The 17,962-nt window shown below is 45.5% G+C and overlaps 1 protein-coding gene across 5 annotated transcripts in view; it reads left to right on the forward strand.

The window, feature by feature from the left end:
* Positions 1 to 955: 955 nt before the first annotated feature.
* Hipk1 (homeodomain interacting protein kinase 1) overlaps positions 956 to 17,962 on the forward strand; it is a 57,148-nt gene continuing 40,141 nt past the window's right edge. For 2 of the 5 annotated variants that reach the window (XM_090334066.1, XM_090334070.1), the window contains exons 1-2: positions 1,515 to 1,708; positions 16,079 to 17,156. In XM_090334066.1, coding sequence (XP_090190192.1) covers positions 16,081 to 17,156 — 1,076 coding nt within the window. In that variant the 5' untranslated portion in view covers positions 1,515 to 1,708; positions 16,079 to 16,080. Of the gene's footprint in view, positions 1,045 to 1,513; positions 1,709 to 4,790; positions 4,874 to 16,078; positions 17,157 to 17,962 lie in introns of those variants that run through there. The other 3 variants (XM_090334067.1, XM_090334068.1, XM_090334069.1) reach the window with 3 other exon arrangements.

The raw sequence follows: 17,962 nt of genomic DNA on the forward strand, positions 1-17,962 counted from the left end.
CTCCCACGTTTCTGTTTTCTCTTCCCAAACATATCTCAAAATTTGTGTGACAGTTTCTTGATGGACTCCCACATCATTGTAATTCTGCATCCTCGTCTGACTATTTAGATCCTTATGTGTACCTTATTTATACTTGTTTTTAATTCTTAAATCATTTTCACATTATGTCTCAGATTCTTATAGTATTTTCTCCTTTCTAATGCCATTCACTTTGTATTGCCTGCTCGGTGTTACTCTTCTAGACACTGGCTCAAATGCGAAAGAAGACATGCTTTTTTCTCCCAGGGACTTTACAGTCTAGTGAGGAAAGCTATCATATACGGCTTGAATAAGGAAGTCAGAGGAGGTTATTTGAGCATGGTATAATCAAATGTTCAAGGTAAAGTGCAAGCCACTCAGGAGGCCGAGATTCAAGGATCCCAGTTAGAAGCCAGCCCAGTCTGAGAGACTGAGCTCCAATGAGCCCGCAAAAAGCCAGAAGCGGAGCTGTGGCTCACGTGGTGGAGGGCCAGACTTGAAGGGAGGACCCAAGGGAGAACTCCAACTTCACGGCCCCAGACCATGTGCACAAAAACAAGCAGATAAAAAGCACAGTGACACAGTCTCTGTGAGAGGGGTCTACCAGGTGTGCATGGAACTGGGACAGGTGTCGGCCCTCGCTCCGCCCAGCCGGCCCCCCCTCGGACGGAGGCTCGGCCCGCCCGGGGGGCGCTGGGGCTGCGGAGCGCCTGGGGGAGGGGGCACTAAGGTCGGGGCGCCCGGGCTCCGGGCAGACGCAGCCTCGCGCCCCGTCTCGGGTGTGCGGGGTCACACTAGGTTGGGGTGATGTCACACTGGCTGGGTGACATCTTAACTCTGGATCCCCTCCTACCGCTGGCAGACGCCCACAAGTCACCCTGGCGCCTGCAGTGCAACGGGGCGGGGAGCGGGCGCCCCGCACCGGTCCCCCGCCGGCCCCCCGCGGAGGCGCGCCCGCCTCCGCTGCCCCCGACGCCCCCGGGACGGCACGGCAGCCCTAGGCTTCGGAGCAGCACTTCCGCCTCAGTAGGTGTCCCAGCGTGGGGGAGGCGCGCCCCCGCGGGGAGGGAGGGGAAGGGGGAGGGCGCGCCTCCGCGGGGGAGGGGGAGGGTGCGGGCGCGCCTCCGCCGGGGAGGGGAGGGAGGGCGCGGGCGCGTCTCCGCGGAGGAAGCGGGGGAGGATGCGGGCGCGCAACCGTGGGGTGGAGAGTGGGGGGTCTGGCGCGCCTCCGCTGGGGGGGAGGGCTTGAGGGGCGCCCCCACGGGGGGTCGGAAGGGTCGGGCGCGCCTCCGCGGGGAAGGCTGGGGGCAGCCGGGCGCGCCTCCGGGGGGCGGGGCCTCGGCGCTCGGCTCTCGGTGATCGGCTGGTTGGGCCTGCCGACCACGGGGCGGCTGCGGAGTGGGGCCCGGCGGAGGCCCCGGGCGGCGGCGGGAGGCCGGGAGGGCGCGCGCGGGGCCGAGGCGGCGGCGGCGGCGGCGGCGGGAAGCGGCCGGGTGGCGTGGCGGGCGGAAGTCTGGGGCGGCTCCCCCCGCGGGACGGGCGCGGGGACGGCTCCGGGTGGCGGGGGCCGGGGCCCGGGCCGGCTCGCACGGAGGCTATGATGACCCGGTGGCGGGGCCCCGGATCTCGTCGTCTCCTCAGCGTCCTCACGGCAGCCCCGACTCGCGGCTGAGAACCAGACACACCGGCGGTGAGTTTCCGCGGGCGGGCGCTAGCGACGGCCTCCGAGCCGCGGCTGCCGGGGCTCCCGGCCGGCCTCGGGCGCTTGCCTGAGGCCCGGCCGCTCGCGGCAGCCGCGGGCGGGGCTCGAGCCCCGGGAAGGCGGGCGGGTTGCGGCCTGCTTCCCGGTCCTCGGGTGACGATGCCACCGGGCATCATCTCCGGGTGCGGGCGGCCGCGCTGGCTGCTGTCGTGCGGGTCCGGAGCCCGGGCGTCCCGGCGTCGCTGGCCGGTGTAGCTGGTGGCGATGGCGGAGGAAAGCGCGGTCGCCCCCGGCCTCGAGTGGGGATGCCCCTAGGAGTTCTCAGGGGAACTTCAGCCGCCCGTCGCCACTTTTCACAGCTTTGTCTTGAAAATCAGAAGAAACAAGAAAGTCCGGAAAGGCTAAGAAGCGGTCCGAGCCCTTGGGTTAGGGCCCGGGCACCGGTCTGCGGGAAGAGGCCGAGGCGCCTCCGGGTCTCCGGTCCCACCTGCGGCGCGCGTGCCGAGTGGGGGCAGTGAGTGACCCCGGTCGGTGGCGCCGCGAGGGCCGTGGGGGCTGGGTAGGGGCCTCTTTCCTGCTTGGTGGGGGAGGGCAGCGTCCAGCTTGGGTAAATGGTTTCCCACCGATTCGGTTGTCGTGGACCTGTGTTGGTGTGTGTCATTGACATTTTGTGTGCACGCCCATACCAGGGCTTGAGCTCAGGGCTTGGGTAATGGCCCTTAGCTTCCCCCCCACCCCTTGAGTCTGGCGCTCTACCATATAAGCAACAGCTCCACGACGAGCCTTTTGGTGGTTAACTGGAAACAGGAGTCTCTTGGACTTTCCTGCCTGGGCTACTTTGGAACTGCGATCATGGTTCCTAGGACCCCTTGAGGATCTAGGATTACAGGCCTGAGCCATCGGTTCCTAGCAAAATAGTAGATGGAACTGCAGATTCTACCCCCCCCCCCAGTCTGCCCTTTATTTTGTTTCTATTTTAGTAACTGATGAAAAACAACAGTGTGGCTCCATACTCCGGATGAAGTGGGGTTAAAACTAAGTGGCTGATGTCCTCGGCAAAACCTGCTATTTTGCTCTTGTTTGTGTAACACTACTTTGATTCCTGTTCTGTAAATTGTTGGGTGTTTTTTCCTCCCTCTTATTTTTTTCTTGTCAAGATTATAGAGAATGCAAACCATTACTAGTTCTTTCCCCCCCCCTCGTGTAGTTTTCTAAAACTTTTACTAAAACATTTAAAAATCCAAGATGTCATTTTATGTAATTTTGTGCTATTCAAATAGTTGGTGCTTCTTGTATGCAATGATCTCAGTGTTCTCTATAATAGTATGATGAAGAATTTCGTGGAAATAATGTTCTTCAAAATATATTTTGTTGTAGTATTGGTGTTTGAAATTGGAAGCAACAAAACCTCTTGAGTAAAATGGTGAATAGGGTCTTTTAAGAATACAGTGGTCAGGCCAAGAGTGTAGCTTAGAAGTAGAGTGCTTGTCTAGCATTCATGAAGCCCTGGTTTGATTTCTCAGTACCATATAAACCAAAAAAACTGAAAACTGGTGCCTAGGCCCTGAGTCCAAGCCACAGGACTGTTTTTTTTTTTGTTGTTGTTGTTTTGTCAAGTCAGTAGTGGGGCTGGTAGTAGATTTTTCATGGGGTTTAAACTCAGATCCACCTCATGTTGGAGGTGATCTACCACTTGAACTATACTTGTAGGCCATTTGCTTGTGATTGAATATTTTAGCCACCTTTGGACATTATAATGTTATAGGTTGGTTATTTACTTATTAATTATTTATGCATGGCAGTCCTGGAGCTTGAACTCGGGGCCTGGGAACTGTGTTCTTTCTCAAGGCTAGTGCTCTACCACTTGAACCATAGCATCACTTCAGCTCTTTTTGTGTATGTGGTACTGAGGAATTGAACCCAGGGCTTTGTGTATTCTAGGTAAGCACTCTACCACTAGGTCATGCTCCTGGCCTAGGTGGGTTTTTTTTTGTTGTTTGTTTTTTGTTTTTTTGTGGATCATGGGGCTTGAATTCAGCCTGGGCACTGTCCCTGAGCTCTTCAGCTCAAAGCTACCACCCTAACCCTAGGTCTGGGTGTTGTCCCTGAGCTCTTCAGCTCAAGGCCTACTGCCCTACCCTTGAGCCAAGCCCCACTTCCTGTTTTCTAGAGGTTAATTAGAAATAAGAGTCTCAGGTTCTTTTGTGCTAGGGTTGGCTTTGAATCTTAATCCTCAGATCTCATCCTCCTGAGTAGCTAGGATTACAGGTGTAAGTCACCACCTGGCTCTGGCCTAGGTTTTATTTTTTAATTTTTTAATTTTTTTTTTTGCCAGTCCTGGGGCTTGAACTCAGGGGTTGAACACTATCCTTGGGATTTCTCAAGGCTAGAGCTTTACCACTTGAGCCATAGCACCACTTCCAGCTTTTTTCCCCCCTATGTATGTGGTACTGAGGAATCCAACCCCAATCTTTGTGCATGCTAAGCAAGCACTCCACCACTAGGCCAACCTCCCTGCCCTCTTCTAGTTTTTTTTTTATTTTTTTTAATTTTAAAAAATTAAATATTTAGGTCCGTTGTGGAGCTTGAACCCTGGGCCTGGGCTCTGTCCCTAAGCTCTTCAGCTCAAGACTAGTGCTCTACCCCTGAACCACAGAGGCGCTTCCAGATTTCTGGTAGTTAATTGGAGATAAGAATCTACTTGTCAGTCTTTGGTGCCAGGGCTGGCTTTGAACCTGAATCCTCACATTTCACCTTCCTGAATAGCTAGGCATGAGCCACCAGCGCCCCAGTATTTTATTTTATTTTTTGCCAGTCCTAGGGCTAGAGCTCAGGGCCTGCACACTGTCCCTGAGCTGCTTTTGCCTAAGGACAGCACTGTACCACTTGAGCCACAGTGCCACTTCCAGCTTTTTCTGTTTTTATGTGGTACTGAGGAATCGAACCCAGGACTTTGTGCATGCTAAGCAAGCACTTGACCATTGGGCCATGCTTCCAGCCCTGGTTCTTATTCTGAACACAAGTTACCAATATCATTTTCCTGAGACTTCCACTTTTTTTTTTTTTTAAGGGAGACAGGATGTTATGTTGCCCTGCCTGACTTCAAACTATACCTCAAGGGATTCTCCTGTAGCTGGAACTACCAGGACTCTGGTATGAATTTATTTGTTCTTGTTGTTCCTGGGATCCCTATTGGTTGTGGAAATTCAGCTCCTAGATGCCTAATATATAACATAATTTGGCACTTAAATTACATAGCCAGGCGCTGGTGGCTCATGCCTATACTCCTAGTTACTCAGGAAGCTGAGATGATCTGAGGATTGTGGTTGAAAGCCAGCCTGGACAGGAAAGTTCTAATGAGACTCTTTTCTTCTATAAACTACTCAAAACAGCCAGAAAATGGTGTCATGGCTCAAGTGGTGGAGTGCTAGCCTTGAGTACAGAGAGGCTCAGGCACAGCACTCAGGCCCTGAGTTTAGGTTCCAGGACCAGAAAAAAGGACAAAGAAAAAGTTACATATATTTTTTTTCTTTTTGGGGGGGGGGGTTTAGACACAATATTCTGAGTTTACTGAAGATAAGAAAACTTAGTTTGTTTTGTTTTTTTTTTAATTTTTAGGGTACCCAATAATGTGCTTTCACCATATGTTTAACTGAAAATAATCAGAACAGTTTAATTCCCTGCCGGAATTTCCGTTCATTAGTAATGTGTGAAATTTCTTAGGCCTTTTTGTGTCTCATTTAGGTCCATCTTGGAAAAATCTGTTAGGTATGAAAGTCCTGTGCTGTTTTTTTTTTTTTTTCCACTGTGTTCTTGTCCAGCCAAAAATGTCTTCATGTTTTACAGTTACTCATTTTGTCACATCCCTTGGCATGCTGACAAAAGTTATCTTATTCTCTAGGAAAGAGACTTCCACCCCCATCTGCTAAGCCATTGTTACTTAGGTCCTGTTTCCTTCTGCCTTTACTAGCACATTTGAATGAAATTCTTAATATTATTTATGCTGTATTGGTTTCTGCTTTGTCTGTTTGTCTTTGGTTGTGGGGCTTGAACTCTGGGCCTGTGTGTTGTCTCAGCTCTTCAGCTCAAGGCTAGTGCTCTAACCTTCCACTGGAGCCACAACACACTTCTGGCTTTCTATTGGTTAATTGGAGATAAGAATCTCTAGTGTTTCTGTACTTGGGGCTGGCTTTGAACCTCAATTGCCAGATCTAGGCCTCCTGAGTAGCTACAATTATAGGCATGAACCACCTGAGCCTGGCTTGATATCTCCTTTATTTTTTTTTGCCAGTCCTAGGGACTGAACTCAGGGCTTAAGCTCTTGTCCTTGGGCTTTCCTCAAAGCTATCACTGTAGCACTTGAGCCAGCACCACTACTTCTGGCTTTCCTGTGTATGTGGTACCAAGGAATTGAACTCAGGTTTTCTTGCACTCTTACCACTAGGCCAAACTCCTGGCCTCTTAATTCCTGGTTGCTTTTTTTTTTTTTTTTGGTCTTTGGGCTTTCTCAAGTCTTGCACTCTACCACTTGAGCCATAGCACCACTTCCAGCTTTTTCCTGTATATGCGGTGCCAAGGAATTGAACCTGGGTTTTTATGCATGCTAGGCAAGCACTCTACCACTAGGCCAAATTCCCAGCCTCTCGATTTCTGCTTTCTTAATTTGACCTTGTCCTTGTGCTTGAAACTCCTCAAGGCATAGTTTTCATTAATTCAAAATTATGAACAATACAGACTGCCATGTAAAATAATACCTTTTTCCTTGCACAAAGTACTTTTTGTTTTTCCATTGCTACAGGTTTGTTTTTCCAGATCAATCTAAAAGAGATAATGACATTTAGGAAAGCATATCCTTGTTGAAGGACTGCATCCTTCAGCCAGTTTACTAATATTGGGAGCTTAAAATTTTTATATTTTATTTTTGCTTGCCCTGAGGCTTGAACTCTGGGCCTGGACACTGTCTCTGTGCTTCTTTTGCTTAAGGCTAGAGCTCTACCACTTGAGCCACAGCACCACTTCCAGCTTTTTCTGTGTATGTGGTGCTGAGGAATGGAAACCCGGGGTTCATGCATACTAGGCAAGCACTCTACCACTAAGCCACATTCCCAGCCCCTATTTTTCATTATCTTTAAGTAGTTGTACTTAGGAGTTTTAGTTCACATCTTTTATGAATACAGTACATGTTGATCAGTGTCACTCCTTTCTTTTCTCATCTGTCCCAACAGTATCCATTCCCTCAAGTTACTTGGTTCTGTTTTCACATATGTAAATTGAGTATTATTATTGTATTTACCCACTATGCCTCTTGTTCTCTCCTCAGAGGTTTTTGTTGTTGTTTGTTTGCTTTTTTCTTCTTGATGGGGTATGGGGCTTGACCTCTGGCCTAGAAAACTTCCCTGAGCTCTTTCCTTCCAAGGCTAGTGCTCTGCCACTTTGAGCCATAGCACCACTTCTGTTTTTTGGTTTTTTATTTATTTTTATTTTTTATTTTATTGTCAGGATAATGTATAGAGGGGTTACAATTACATTCATCGAGTAGTAGGTACATTACTTCTCGCACAATGATATCTCTGCTCATGCTTTTGTCCCCATTTCCCTTCTCCCACTTCTGGTTTTTGAGTGGTTAATTGGAGATGGGAGTCTCACGGGGACGTTTCTGCCAGGGTGACTTTGAACTGTGATCTTCATATCTCAGTCTCCTGAATACCAAGGATTACAGGTGTGAGCCACTGGGGTCTGGTCAGAGCATTTATTTGTTTATTTTTGGCCAATCCTAGTGTTTGAACTCAGGTCCTGAGCATTGTCTTTTTGCTTTCTCAAGGCTAGAGCTCTGCCACTTGAGCCATATACCACCTCTGGCTTTTACTATGTATGTGGTATGGAGGAATGTAACCTGGGCCTTTGTGTATGCTAGGCAAGCACTCTACCACTAGGTCAAACCCCAGCCCTGGCCAGAGCATTTTAAACAGCTGAAGTTACCTGTAATTGTGGTTATGCTGGTAGCTAGCAACACTTTTTTTCCATGCCCTTATTTTGTAATATCAATTGAGTAACTGGCTTGTCATACAGTTGCATCGGAAGGAAGTAAATACTACAGGAAGGGGGTGGGACTTTGATTCAGTGGTGTTCTTCAGATTCCAGTCTTTTTTCTTCTCTATTTTACACACACACACACACACACACACACACACACACACACACACGCATGCATACGCATGCACGTGTGCGCGCATGTGGATGCATATGTACAATATATACTATGTATGATCATATACATAATATATGATATATATAAAACAGCGCGTTTGCACATGTTATATATATTTGCATATGTATATATTGTATATATATATATGTGTGTACTTTATCTTCTGGCTTCTGAGGTCTCTATACATTTATATATTAAAAGTATGTATAGAGAGGTACTAATATTTGACCCATAGGGTATGCCAACCATTATGCAGAACTGGAAGAGTGAAGGTGGAGAGAGAGGTTGAGACAAAAAAGGGAAAAGTGTTATGACACTCCAGTACTGTATATTGTCCTTAAGGAGCTTGCAGTTTAACAGTCAAATTTATTTAAGTAATTATAAAGGGTGATACTTAAGATCTAGAGTAACCCCCAAATTAGAGTGTAAGGTTTTCCTTTCCTGCCTTTTTGGGTTCTGCTTCTTCCACTCTGTGTTCCATTCTGCACACATTTCTTCCTCAAAAATGCTGCTGTCTTTTTTTTTTTTTCCCACCTAATGGCTCCCTATCACATCTTAGGTTAAATTCTACCACCAACCCAGGCCTTTCCTGACTACCATATTTGTCTCGTCACATCCTTGTGTTTGCTTTTACACTAGTTGCTACTTCTTGGATAGACAAGGTGTGTGTTTCTTTTGGTGTATGTATGTCTCTCTGACTTCAGTATGTGAGCTCAGGAAATAAGGGATCTTGTCTATATTAAATGCAACTCTAAGATGTATAGAACAATTCCTGGCAGAAAAATAATAGATAGTTCCTCAACTTGTTAAAGAATAATATGTTTAATGAACAAAGTAGGTTAGTTTAATTGTAATGAAATGTTCTGTGGGAACCCAATATGAAGAAGCCTTATTGTGAAGGCTTTTAAATACAAATATATTTCAAGCTAAAGTTGACTAGGGAATTATCTTGCTAAAGGAAATAATTTTCCTCTTGTATACTGGAGTGTGTACTAGACCATGTGTATATTTGTGTACATGTCAACTAATGGCAAGTGCTAGAGAAAGAAATTAATATATAGGACTGCTTTTTAGGTTATTTAGGTCACCAGTTATTATATTGTTTCAAAGAGGCAAAGATGACACTGAACAAAAGCAGCAGGGTTTTATTAGAGGTCTGTTAAGGAAAACAGATGAACACTTGGAAGTTACATTTAATCATTCCGTTCAGAGTTCTGATACTGGAATTCCCTGTGGTAGAATTATCTATCTACCTAGAGTACAGAACAGTTGGAGTATCCAATAAATGATGTTTGCTATTGTGTTTGTGCAGTTATTTTGAATGTTTTCCAAAGTTAATTGGAGGAGATTGCCAGTTCTTTTGAGCATTAAGTACAAGTTATAGTGGTTTTGTATCTATGAACTCTAGTGTGGGATTAGTACAGTGGGCAAATTTTTTATTGTACTGAGATTGTTAAATTCTGAGAAATGAAGTTTGAACTAAAGAGACTTCATTGCTGGAACCAAGAAGTACACATTTTTAGGAAGTAAGAACTAATGTTTTAATTTACTGGTAGCTATTCTCACGTGAGTTGAAAATATTTGTAATTTTAAAAATTTTACTTATTTATTTGTTTATTTATTTATTTATCTATCTATTTTTGTGGGTCATTGGCTTGAACTTGGCCTGGGCACTGTACCTGAGCTCTTCCTCTCAAAGCTACTGCCCTACCCTTCAGGCAAGCCCCACTTCTTGACTTTCTAGAGGTTAATTGGAGATAAGAGTCTCAGGTCCTTTTGAGCCTGAGCTGGCTTTGAACCTTGATCCTCAGATCTCAGCCTACTGAGTGGCTAAGATTACAGGCGTGAGCCACCTTGCTTGGGTGGCTAGTAATTTTTATAACAGACTCTTAAACATAGTAAAATTTCCAAAGATGTTAATTCGGTTTGTTGTTTGTTTGAGAGATCTTGCCTAGGATGAGCATTGTATTTTCAAAGGCAACTTTGTGCACTCTAGTGTATTTTTTCCTTGGCCTGACTTGAGACTTGAACTGAGGGCCTGGGCTCTATCCTGAGCCTTTTTATGAGCAAGGGTAGCACTTTACCACTTGAACCATGGCACTTGAACCATGGGCTTTTTCAGAGTAGTTTATTGTTGATGAGAGTCTCACAGACCTTCTTGCCCATGTTGGGTTTGAACCATTATCTATCCATCCTTAGATTTCAGCCTCCTGAGTAGGTAGCATTATAGGTGTGAGCCATTGGTGCCCGGTTATGGCATCTTTATCCAGTGTTTAAAAGAGCAAGTTTTAGTTTTAGTTTAGTTTTTAGCTTGTTGAATTTAATTTTAGTTTAAATTTAGTTTAAGTTAAAGTTTAGCAGTTTTTAGTTAAAATTTAGGCTGGCATATGTATGTATATATACATGTGCCAGTACTGGGGCTTGAACTCACAGCATGGGTACTGTCTGTCCCTTGGCTTTTTTCTCAAGACTAGCACTCTACCAATTAAACCCCAGCTTTACTTTCTGCTTTTTGGTGTTAATTGGAGATAGAGTTCCATAGCCTTTCTTGTTCTAGCTGGCTTGAAACTCTGATTCTCAGCCTCCAAGTCGCTAGGATTACAGATGTGAGGCATCAGCACTTGGGTAATGAAACTTTTTTTAGTGTTCAGTGTGAAGAGTTAAAGTCACAGCACCGTTTGTGTGTTTATTTATTTGTTTATTTTAAATGTATTTTTTATTGTAATTAATATAAGGGTTACATGATATTTGCCAGATAAATGGTGCCTTAATTCCCACACATTGATACCCTTTCACATGTCATGGTCCCCATTTCCCTTCCCCCCTCTGTTTATTTATTTTTATTTTGTCAGTTGTGGGGCTTGAACTTGGGGCCTGGGTGCCATCTTTGAGCTCTTTTACTCCAGGTTACCATTCTGCCACTTTGACCCACAACACTACTTCCAGTTTCTGGTAGTTAATTGGAGATAAGAGTTTTATGGACTTTGCTGCTCTAGGACAGACTTTGAACCAAAATCCTCAGATCTCAGTCTCCTAAGTAGCTAGGAATACAGGTATGAGCCACCAGCTTCTTGCTTAAATGCAATTTTTTTTTTTCTTGCCAGTCCTAGGGCCTAGGCATTGTCCTTTATTTTTCTCAAGGCTAGCACTCTACTACTTGAACCATAGCACCATTTTGGGCTTTTTTTTTTCTTTTCCTTACCAGTCCTGGGCTTGGGCTCAGGACCTGAGTACTGTCCTTGGACTTTCTCAAGGCTAGAGCTCTACCACTTGAGCCACAGCACCACTTCCAGCTTTTTCTATGTATGTGGTACCAAGGAATCGAACCCCGGGTCTTTGTGCATGCTAGGCAAGCACTCTACCACTAGGCCAAACTCCTGTCCCCTGGACTTTTTCTCTGTGTATATGGTATGGGTGAATGGAACCCACAGCTTTGTGTATGTTAGGCAAACACTCTACCACTAAGCCAAATTTCTCAGCCTTTTTTTTTTTTTGCATGGGGCTTGAATGCAGGGTCTTGGCATTGTCCTTGAGCTTTCTTAAGGCAAGGGCTCTAGCACTTGAGCCACAGCACCACTTGTGGCTTTTTCTGTGTATGTGGTACCAAGGAATGGAACCCAGGACTTCATGCAAGCACTATATCACTAGGTCACAATCCTAGTTCATTCTCAGTCTTTTTTTTTTTTAAGACACTACATTTCATGATTCTTTTTGAATAAACTTTATAATCCCTTATTTTTAGACAGTGCCAACGGCAAATTTTATATTGTTTCACTAAATACTTTTAGTTACTGAAAGTTCGGTTTATCTTTTGGATAGATCAGTAAAATAAGTTCAAGAGATTAAAGGAAAACAATGGATGATTTACTTCCTTGTTCAGTTTGACTTAATTTTATGATGATAAATACTTGCCTGTATTAACAGGAAAATTTCATAAGGGGACTATTTCAGATTTTTCTTTTATTTGATATTGCATTAGTCATATAGATAGATTTCTATTCATGGCCTCCCTATTAAATGACAATGGCCTTTAGATTTTAATTTGTGCTTTCTTAGCAAGGTTTAGATGAATTATGGAAACTCTTAAAGTAAACTCCAACCTCTTTTTAGAAACTGAAGGATGAGAATACTCCAGTGCAGTTGTGTTGTAGTTATAACAAGGCACAAAAAAGGTATATAGGAGTGTAAACCAGGCCCTTACATGCTTTAGATAAGAGCTCTTCTACTGAACTGCATCCTTAGTCCTAAACATCTGTGTATTGGTGTTGCTCCTGGAGCTTAAACTTAGGGCATGGTTAGAACACTTATCATTTGAGCCACAGCTCCACTTCTGGCTTTGTGATGGTGAATTGGAGATAAGAGTTTTACAAGGAAGTGGTGCTGTGATTTAAATGGTAGAGTGCTAGCCTTGGGTACGAAGATGCTCATGGATAGTGCCCAGGCCCTGTGTTCAAGCCCATAACTGACACCCCCCCCCCAAAAAAAAAAAGTCACAACCTTTCCTGCCTGATCTGGCTTTGAACTACAATCCTCAGATCGCAGCTTCCCGAGTGGTGCAGAATACTGTGGGAAACCATGGTAGGGATAATTGTGGGGAGTGTATATTGTTGAGGGAGGAGTGGCCAGAAGAGGGAAGGAAGAGTAAAATGTTAGGGAACAGTACTCAGCTTGAAGTCTTTACCACAGTGTCCACCACAGTAGTGCCTGGAGTATGTGGAGTGGCCCTACAAGAACTAAAGAAAGAGCCGATGAGGGGCACATATCTGTAATCCCAGCACTTCAAACATGGAAGACTGAGGCAGGAGGACAGCAGGTCAACCTGGACTACTTAGGGAATCCATATTTCAAAACAAACTAGGGAAAAGAAGGGTTGGAGTAGAGAAATCAGAGTGAAATAATGTTGGACGGTAGCATACAGATTTTGTAGAGCTTGTTAAAACAGGTTAAAGAGTATAAGTAGTGGAAAATCTCTAGGGAAAGGAAAGAGGTAGTTATCTGATTTGTGTTGTTTAAAAACTGAGATTACCGCCACAAGGTGGCGGTAATCTCAGCTACTGTAATCCTAGCTACTCTGGAGACTGCGTTTTGAGGATTGCTATTGAAAGCCAGCCCAGGCATTAAAGTCTATGAACACTTTTTTTTTTTCCCGCCAGTCCTAGGCTTGAGCCCAGGGCCTGAGCACTGTCCTTGGGCTTTCTCAAGGCTAGAGCTCTACCACTTGAGACTCAGCACCATTTCTGGCTTTTTTCTATGTATGTGGTACCAAGGAATCCAACCCAGGCTTTCATGCATGCTAGGCAAGCACTCTATCACTAGGCCAAACTCCTGGCCCCTCCATGAACTCTTATATCCAACTAACCATCAGAAAACTGGAAGTAGGGCTATGGCTCAAGGGGTAGGGCAGTAGCCTTGAGCTGAAGAAGAGCTCAGAGACAGCGCATAGGCCCAGTTCAAGCCCCACAACTAACCAGAAAGAACTCAAACTGAGATTACCTGGATGCTTTCACGGTGATTAATTTTGAGGCTATTGATAGTTTGAACTATAATAGTATAGGGATATACAATAGGCAAGAAGAATAGGAACAGGAATTTGGAGGATAATGCATTAAATGTGTGTCAGTCTTATTGCTCCAGAGTTTTGACTCTGGTATTGTAATGAAGATCGAAAGCTAAGTGGGGGGTGGCGTGGTTATTTTGAATTTGAAGTGCAGTATAAAGTGGTTATTTGCATTTAGGGTTTGGATGGGGTGGAGAGGGAGAAGTATCTGAATTAGCAATGGAGTTAGACTTGCACATAACTAATTCTGGGTGATAATACTGAAAACAAAGTATGCGAAGAGAAAACGACTTAATATAGAGCCCAAAGCCCGTGCAGTTCAGATTGTAAGGAGGAGAAGATCATATGAAATGGTGTATATTTCAAATGCTTGGACTCTATTATGAAAAAACATCTTTGGGGGGGGCACGAGTTTGGCCTACTGATAGAGTGCTCTCCTAGACTGCACAAAGACCTGGGTTTGATTCCTGGGTACCACATACATAGAAAAAACTAGAAGTGGTGCTGTGGCTCAGTAGAAGAGTGCTAGCCTTGAAAAAGCCCAAGGACAGTGCTCAGGTCCTGAGTTCAAGCCACAGAACTGGGGGAAAAAAATCTTTGTGTCTATTCTTTGGCCTAATGAGTTTGAGGAATTGGTATCTATAACAGTTGGATTCTTTTTTTTTTTTTTTTTTTTTTTTTGCCAGTCCTGGGCTTGAGCTCAGGGCCTGAGCACTGTCCTTGGACTTTCTCAAGGCTAGAGCTCTAGCCCTTGAGCCTCAGCACCATTTCTGGCTTTTTTCTATGTATGTGGTACTGAGGAATCGAACCTGGGTCTTCATGCATGCTAGGCAAGCACTTTAACCACTAGGCCAAACTCCCGGCCCCAACAGTTGGATTCTTTTTGTCCTTTTCTTTTTTCCTTCCTCCCTTCCTTTCTCCTTCCTTCCTTCCTTTTCCTGGGGCTTGAACTCGGGGCCTGGGCACTGTGCTCAGACACTTTTTTCTCAAGGCTATTCTTTGCCACTTGAGCCACAGCAGTGCCACTTCTGGCTTTTTCTGAGGATGTGGTACTGAAGAATTGAACCCAGGGCTTTTTGCATGTTAGGCAAATTCTACCACTAGGCTATGCTTCCCGCCCAGCTCGGTTATTTTCACTTTCTGTTATGTTTATTTTTCTTTGTTTTGTTTTGGTGCAGGTCTTAGGACTTGAACTCAGGGGCTGTGGGCTGTCCCTGAACTTTAGGACTTGAACTCAGGGCCTGTGGCTGTCCCTGAACTTTTGTGCTCAAAGCTAGCCACAGCTCCACTTCTGTGTTTTTGGTACTTAACTGGAAATGAGTCCTATGGACTTTCTTGCAGGGGCTGGCCTTGAACCCTGATCCTCAGATCTCAGCCTCCTGACTTTAGTCAGGATTACAGGTGTGAGCCTCCAGAGCCCAGCTTACTTTTATTTTTTATTATTTTTTTTTAATTTTAATTTTTGTTAGTCATGTGGCTTGAACGCCAGGGCCTGAGTGCTGTCTCTGAGCTTTTTCACTCAAGGCTAGTGCTCTACCACTTTGAGCCATAGCACCATTTCTGGCTTTTTGGGGGTTAGCCCTCTCATGGAGGGCTGGGAGTGTGGCCTAGTGGTATAATGCTTGCCTAGCATTCATGAAGCCCTGGGTTCAATTCCTCAGTACCACATACACAGAAAAGGCAAAATAAACAATCAACAATAACAACAAAAAACAAGTCTCATGGACTTTCCTACTCAGTCTGGCTTCAAATTGCCCTCAGATCTCAGCCTCCTCAGTGGATAGGGTTATAGTTGTGAGCCACTGGTGCCTGTTTTTTCTTTTTTCCTTGCTGAGGTAGATGATCAGTGTAGAACAGTTTGAATTTGTTGCATAGTCCAGGCTAGCCTTGCGGGAGGCTTACAGGGTTCATCACCAAGCTCATCCTTTCTTCTCTCTTAATTTTTTAGTGCTGGTCTTGGGCCTGGAGCTGTCCTGGAGAATTTTGTTGTTGTTATTCAAGGCTGGTACCATAACCTCATCCACACCTCCTTTTATTTCCTTCCTTCTTTTCTTTTCTTTTGCTGGTTAATTGGAAATAAGAGTAACTGGTGGGCCAGGAGTTTGGCCTAGCGGTAGAGTGCTTGCCTAGCGTGAATGAAGACCCGGGTTCGATTCCTCAGTACCCCACATACATAGCAAAAAGCCAGAAGTGGTGCTGAGGCTCAAGTGGTAGAGTGTTAGCCTTGAGAAAGTCGAAGGACAGTGCTCAGGCCCTGAGCTCAAGCCCAGGACTGGCAAAGAAAAAAAAAAGAGTAACTGGTATGAGCCCCTAACAGGTGTGAGCCATTAACAAGGTTTTCTTCTTTCTTGAAGTTTTTCAGAAGATTCTTTCCACCCTTGTCACCAACCTGGGTACATCCTTTTGTCTTTTGTGTCAATGGTCCTTTTCAAATGTAATATTCCCGAACATTTTTTGGTTTGGCTTATGCTGCAGTGTGTTGTTGGGTGCTATTCATGTTTGGGAGGATGGGAGATGACATTTCTTTGCACTAAGTGTGCTTCCACATATATGTCTCTTAACCCTGTGGTCTGGCTCATCTTTCTCTATATAGGTATGGCATCACAGCTGCAGGTGTTTTCCCCCCCATCAGTGTCGTCCAGTGCCTTCTGCAGTGCGAAGAAACTGAAAATAGAACCCTCTGGCTGGGATGTCTCAGGACAGAGCAGCAGCGACAAGTATTACACCCACAGCAAAGCCCTCCCAGCCACACAAGGGCAAGCTAGCTCCTCAAACCAGGTAGCAAATTTCAGTATTCCTGCTTACGACCAGGGTCTCCACCTGCCAGCACCCACAGTAGAGCACATTGTGGTAACAGCTGCTGACAGTTCAGGCAGCACCGCTCCATCAACCTTCCAAAGCAGCCAGACCCTAACGCACAGAAGCAACGTTTCTTTGCTTGAGCCATATCAAAAATGTGGATTGAAAAGAAAAAGTGAGGAAGTTGACAGCAACGGTAGCGTGCAGATCATAGAAGAACATCCCCCTCTCATGCTGCAAAACAGAACTGTGGTGGGTGCTGCTGCCACGACCACCACTGTGACCACCAAGACTAGCAGTTCCAGTGGGGAAGGGGATTACCAGCTGGTTCAGCATGAGATCCTGTGCTCTATGACCAATAGCTATGAAGTCTTAGAGTTCCTCGGCCGGGGGACATTTGGTCAGGTGGCGAAGTGCTGGAAGCGGAGCACCAAGGAAATTGTGGCTATTAAAATCCTGAAGAACCACCCCTCCTATGCCAGACAAGGGCAGATAGAAGTGAGCATCCTTTCCCGCCTAAGCAGTGAGAATGCTGATGAATATAATTTTGTTCGTTCTTACGAGTGCTTTCAGCATAAGAATCACACCTGCCTTGTGTTTGAGATGTTGGAGCAGAACTTATATGATTTTCTAAAGCAGAACAAGTTTAGCCCACTGCCACTCAAGTACATCAGACCCATCTTACAGCAGGTAGCCACGGCCTTGATGAAACTCAAGAGTCTGGGTCTGATTCATGCTGACCTTAAGCCTGAAAACATAATGCTGGTCGATCCAGTTCGCCAACCCTACCGAGTGAAGGTCATTGACTTTGGTTCTGCTAGTCACGTTTCCAAAGCTGTGTGTTCAACTTATCTTCAGTCTCGCTACTACAGGCAAGTGGAAAATTCTGAAAAGCATGTGCTAGGCTGGGGGTCTTTGCTTACATCAAATATCTGTACGACCACAGAAAAGATTTTGAGTAGGGAGGGGGGAGGTGGGGTGGCAGAAGTTTGTCTAGTAATAGAGTGCTTGCCTAGCATGCAGGAAGGAAGGCCTGGATTCAATTCCTTGATACCACATGCATAGAAAATGCCAGAACTGGTGCTGTGGCTCAACTGGGAGAACTCTAGCCTTGAGAAAGCCCATGGACAGTGCTCAGGCCCTGAGTTCAAGCCATAGGACTGGCATAAAAGAGAGAAGGGAGGGAGGGAAGGAGGAGGGGGGGGGAGAAGAGAAAAGAGAAAAAAAGATTAGATTGGGGAGAGAGAGCAGGGGGAGGGAGGGAGAGAGGGAGGAAGGAAGGGAGGGAGGGAGGGGAAGAGAAAAGAGAAAAGATTAGATTGGGGCCAGGAGTTTGGCTTAGTAGTAAGAGTGCTTGCCTAGCATGCATGAAGACCCAGGTTCCATTCCTTGATACCACATAGAAAAAGCTGGAAGTGGTGCTGTGTCTCAAGTGGTAGAACACTAGGCCTTGAGAACGCCCAAGGACAGTGCTCAAGCCCTGAGTTCAATTCCCAGGACTACCCCTTTCCCATTGAATGGTCTTGTCATCCTTGTTCAGATGGTTTGACCTAGTATTTATGCGTTTATTTCTGGACTCTATTCTGTTCTGTTAGACTTGTATGTTGGTCTTTATGCCAGTGTTGCACTCTTCTGATTACTAGTAAATTTTGGAAAGAACTTTGAAGTTCCATTTGAA

The sequence above is a fragment of the Megascapheus bottae genome, chromosome 6 (genome assembly GCF_031878675.1).
Source record: "Megascapheus bottae isolate mThoBot1 chromosome 6, mThoBot2.hap1, whole genome shotgun sequence".
Lineage (NCBI taxonomy): Eukaryota > Metazoa > Chordata > Mammalia > Rodentia > Geomyidae > Megascapheus > Megascapheus bottae.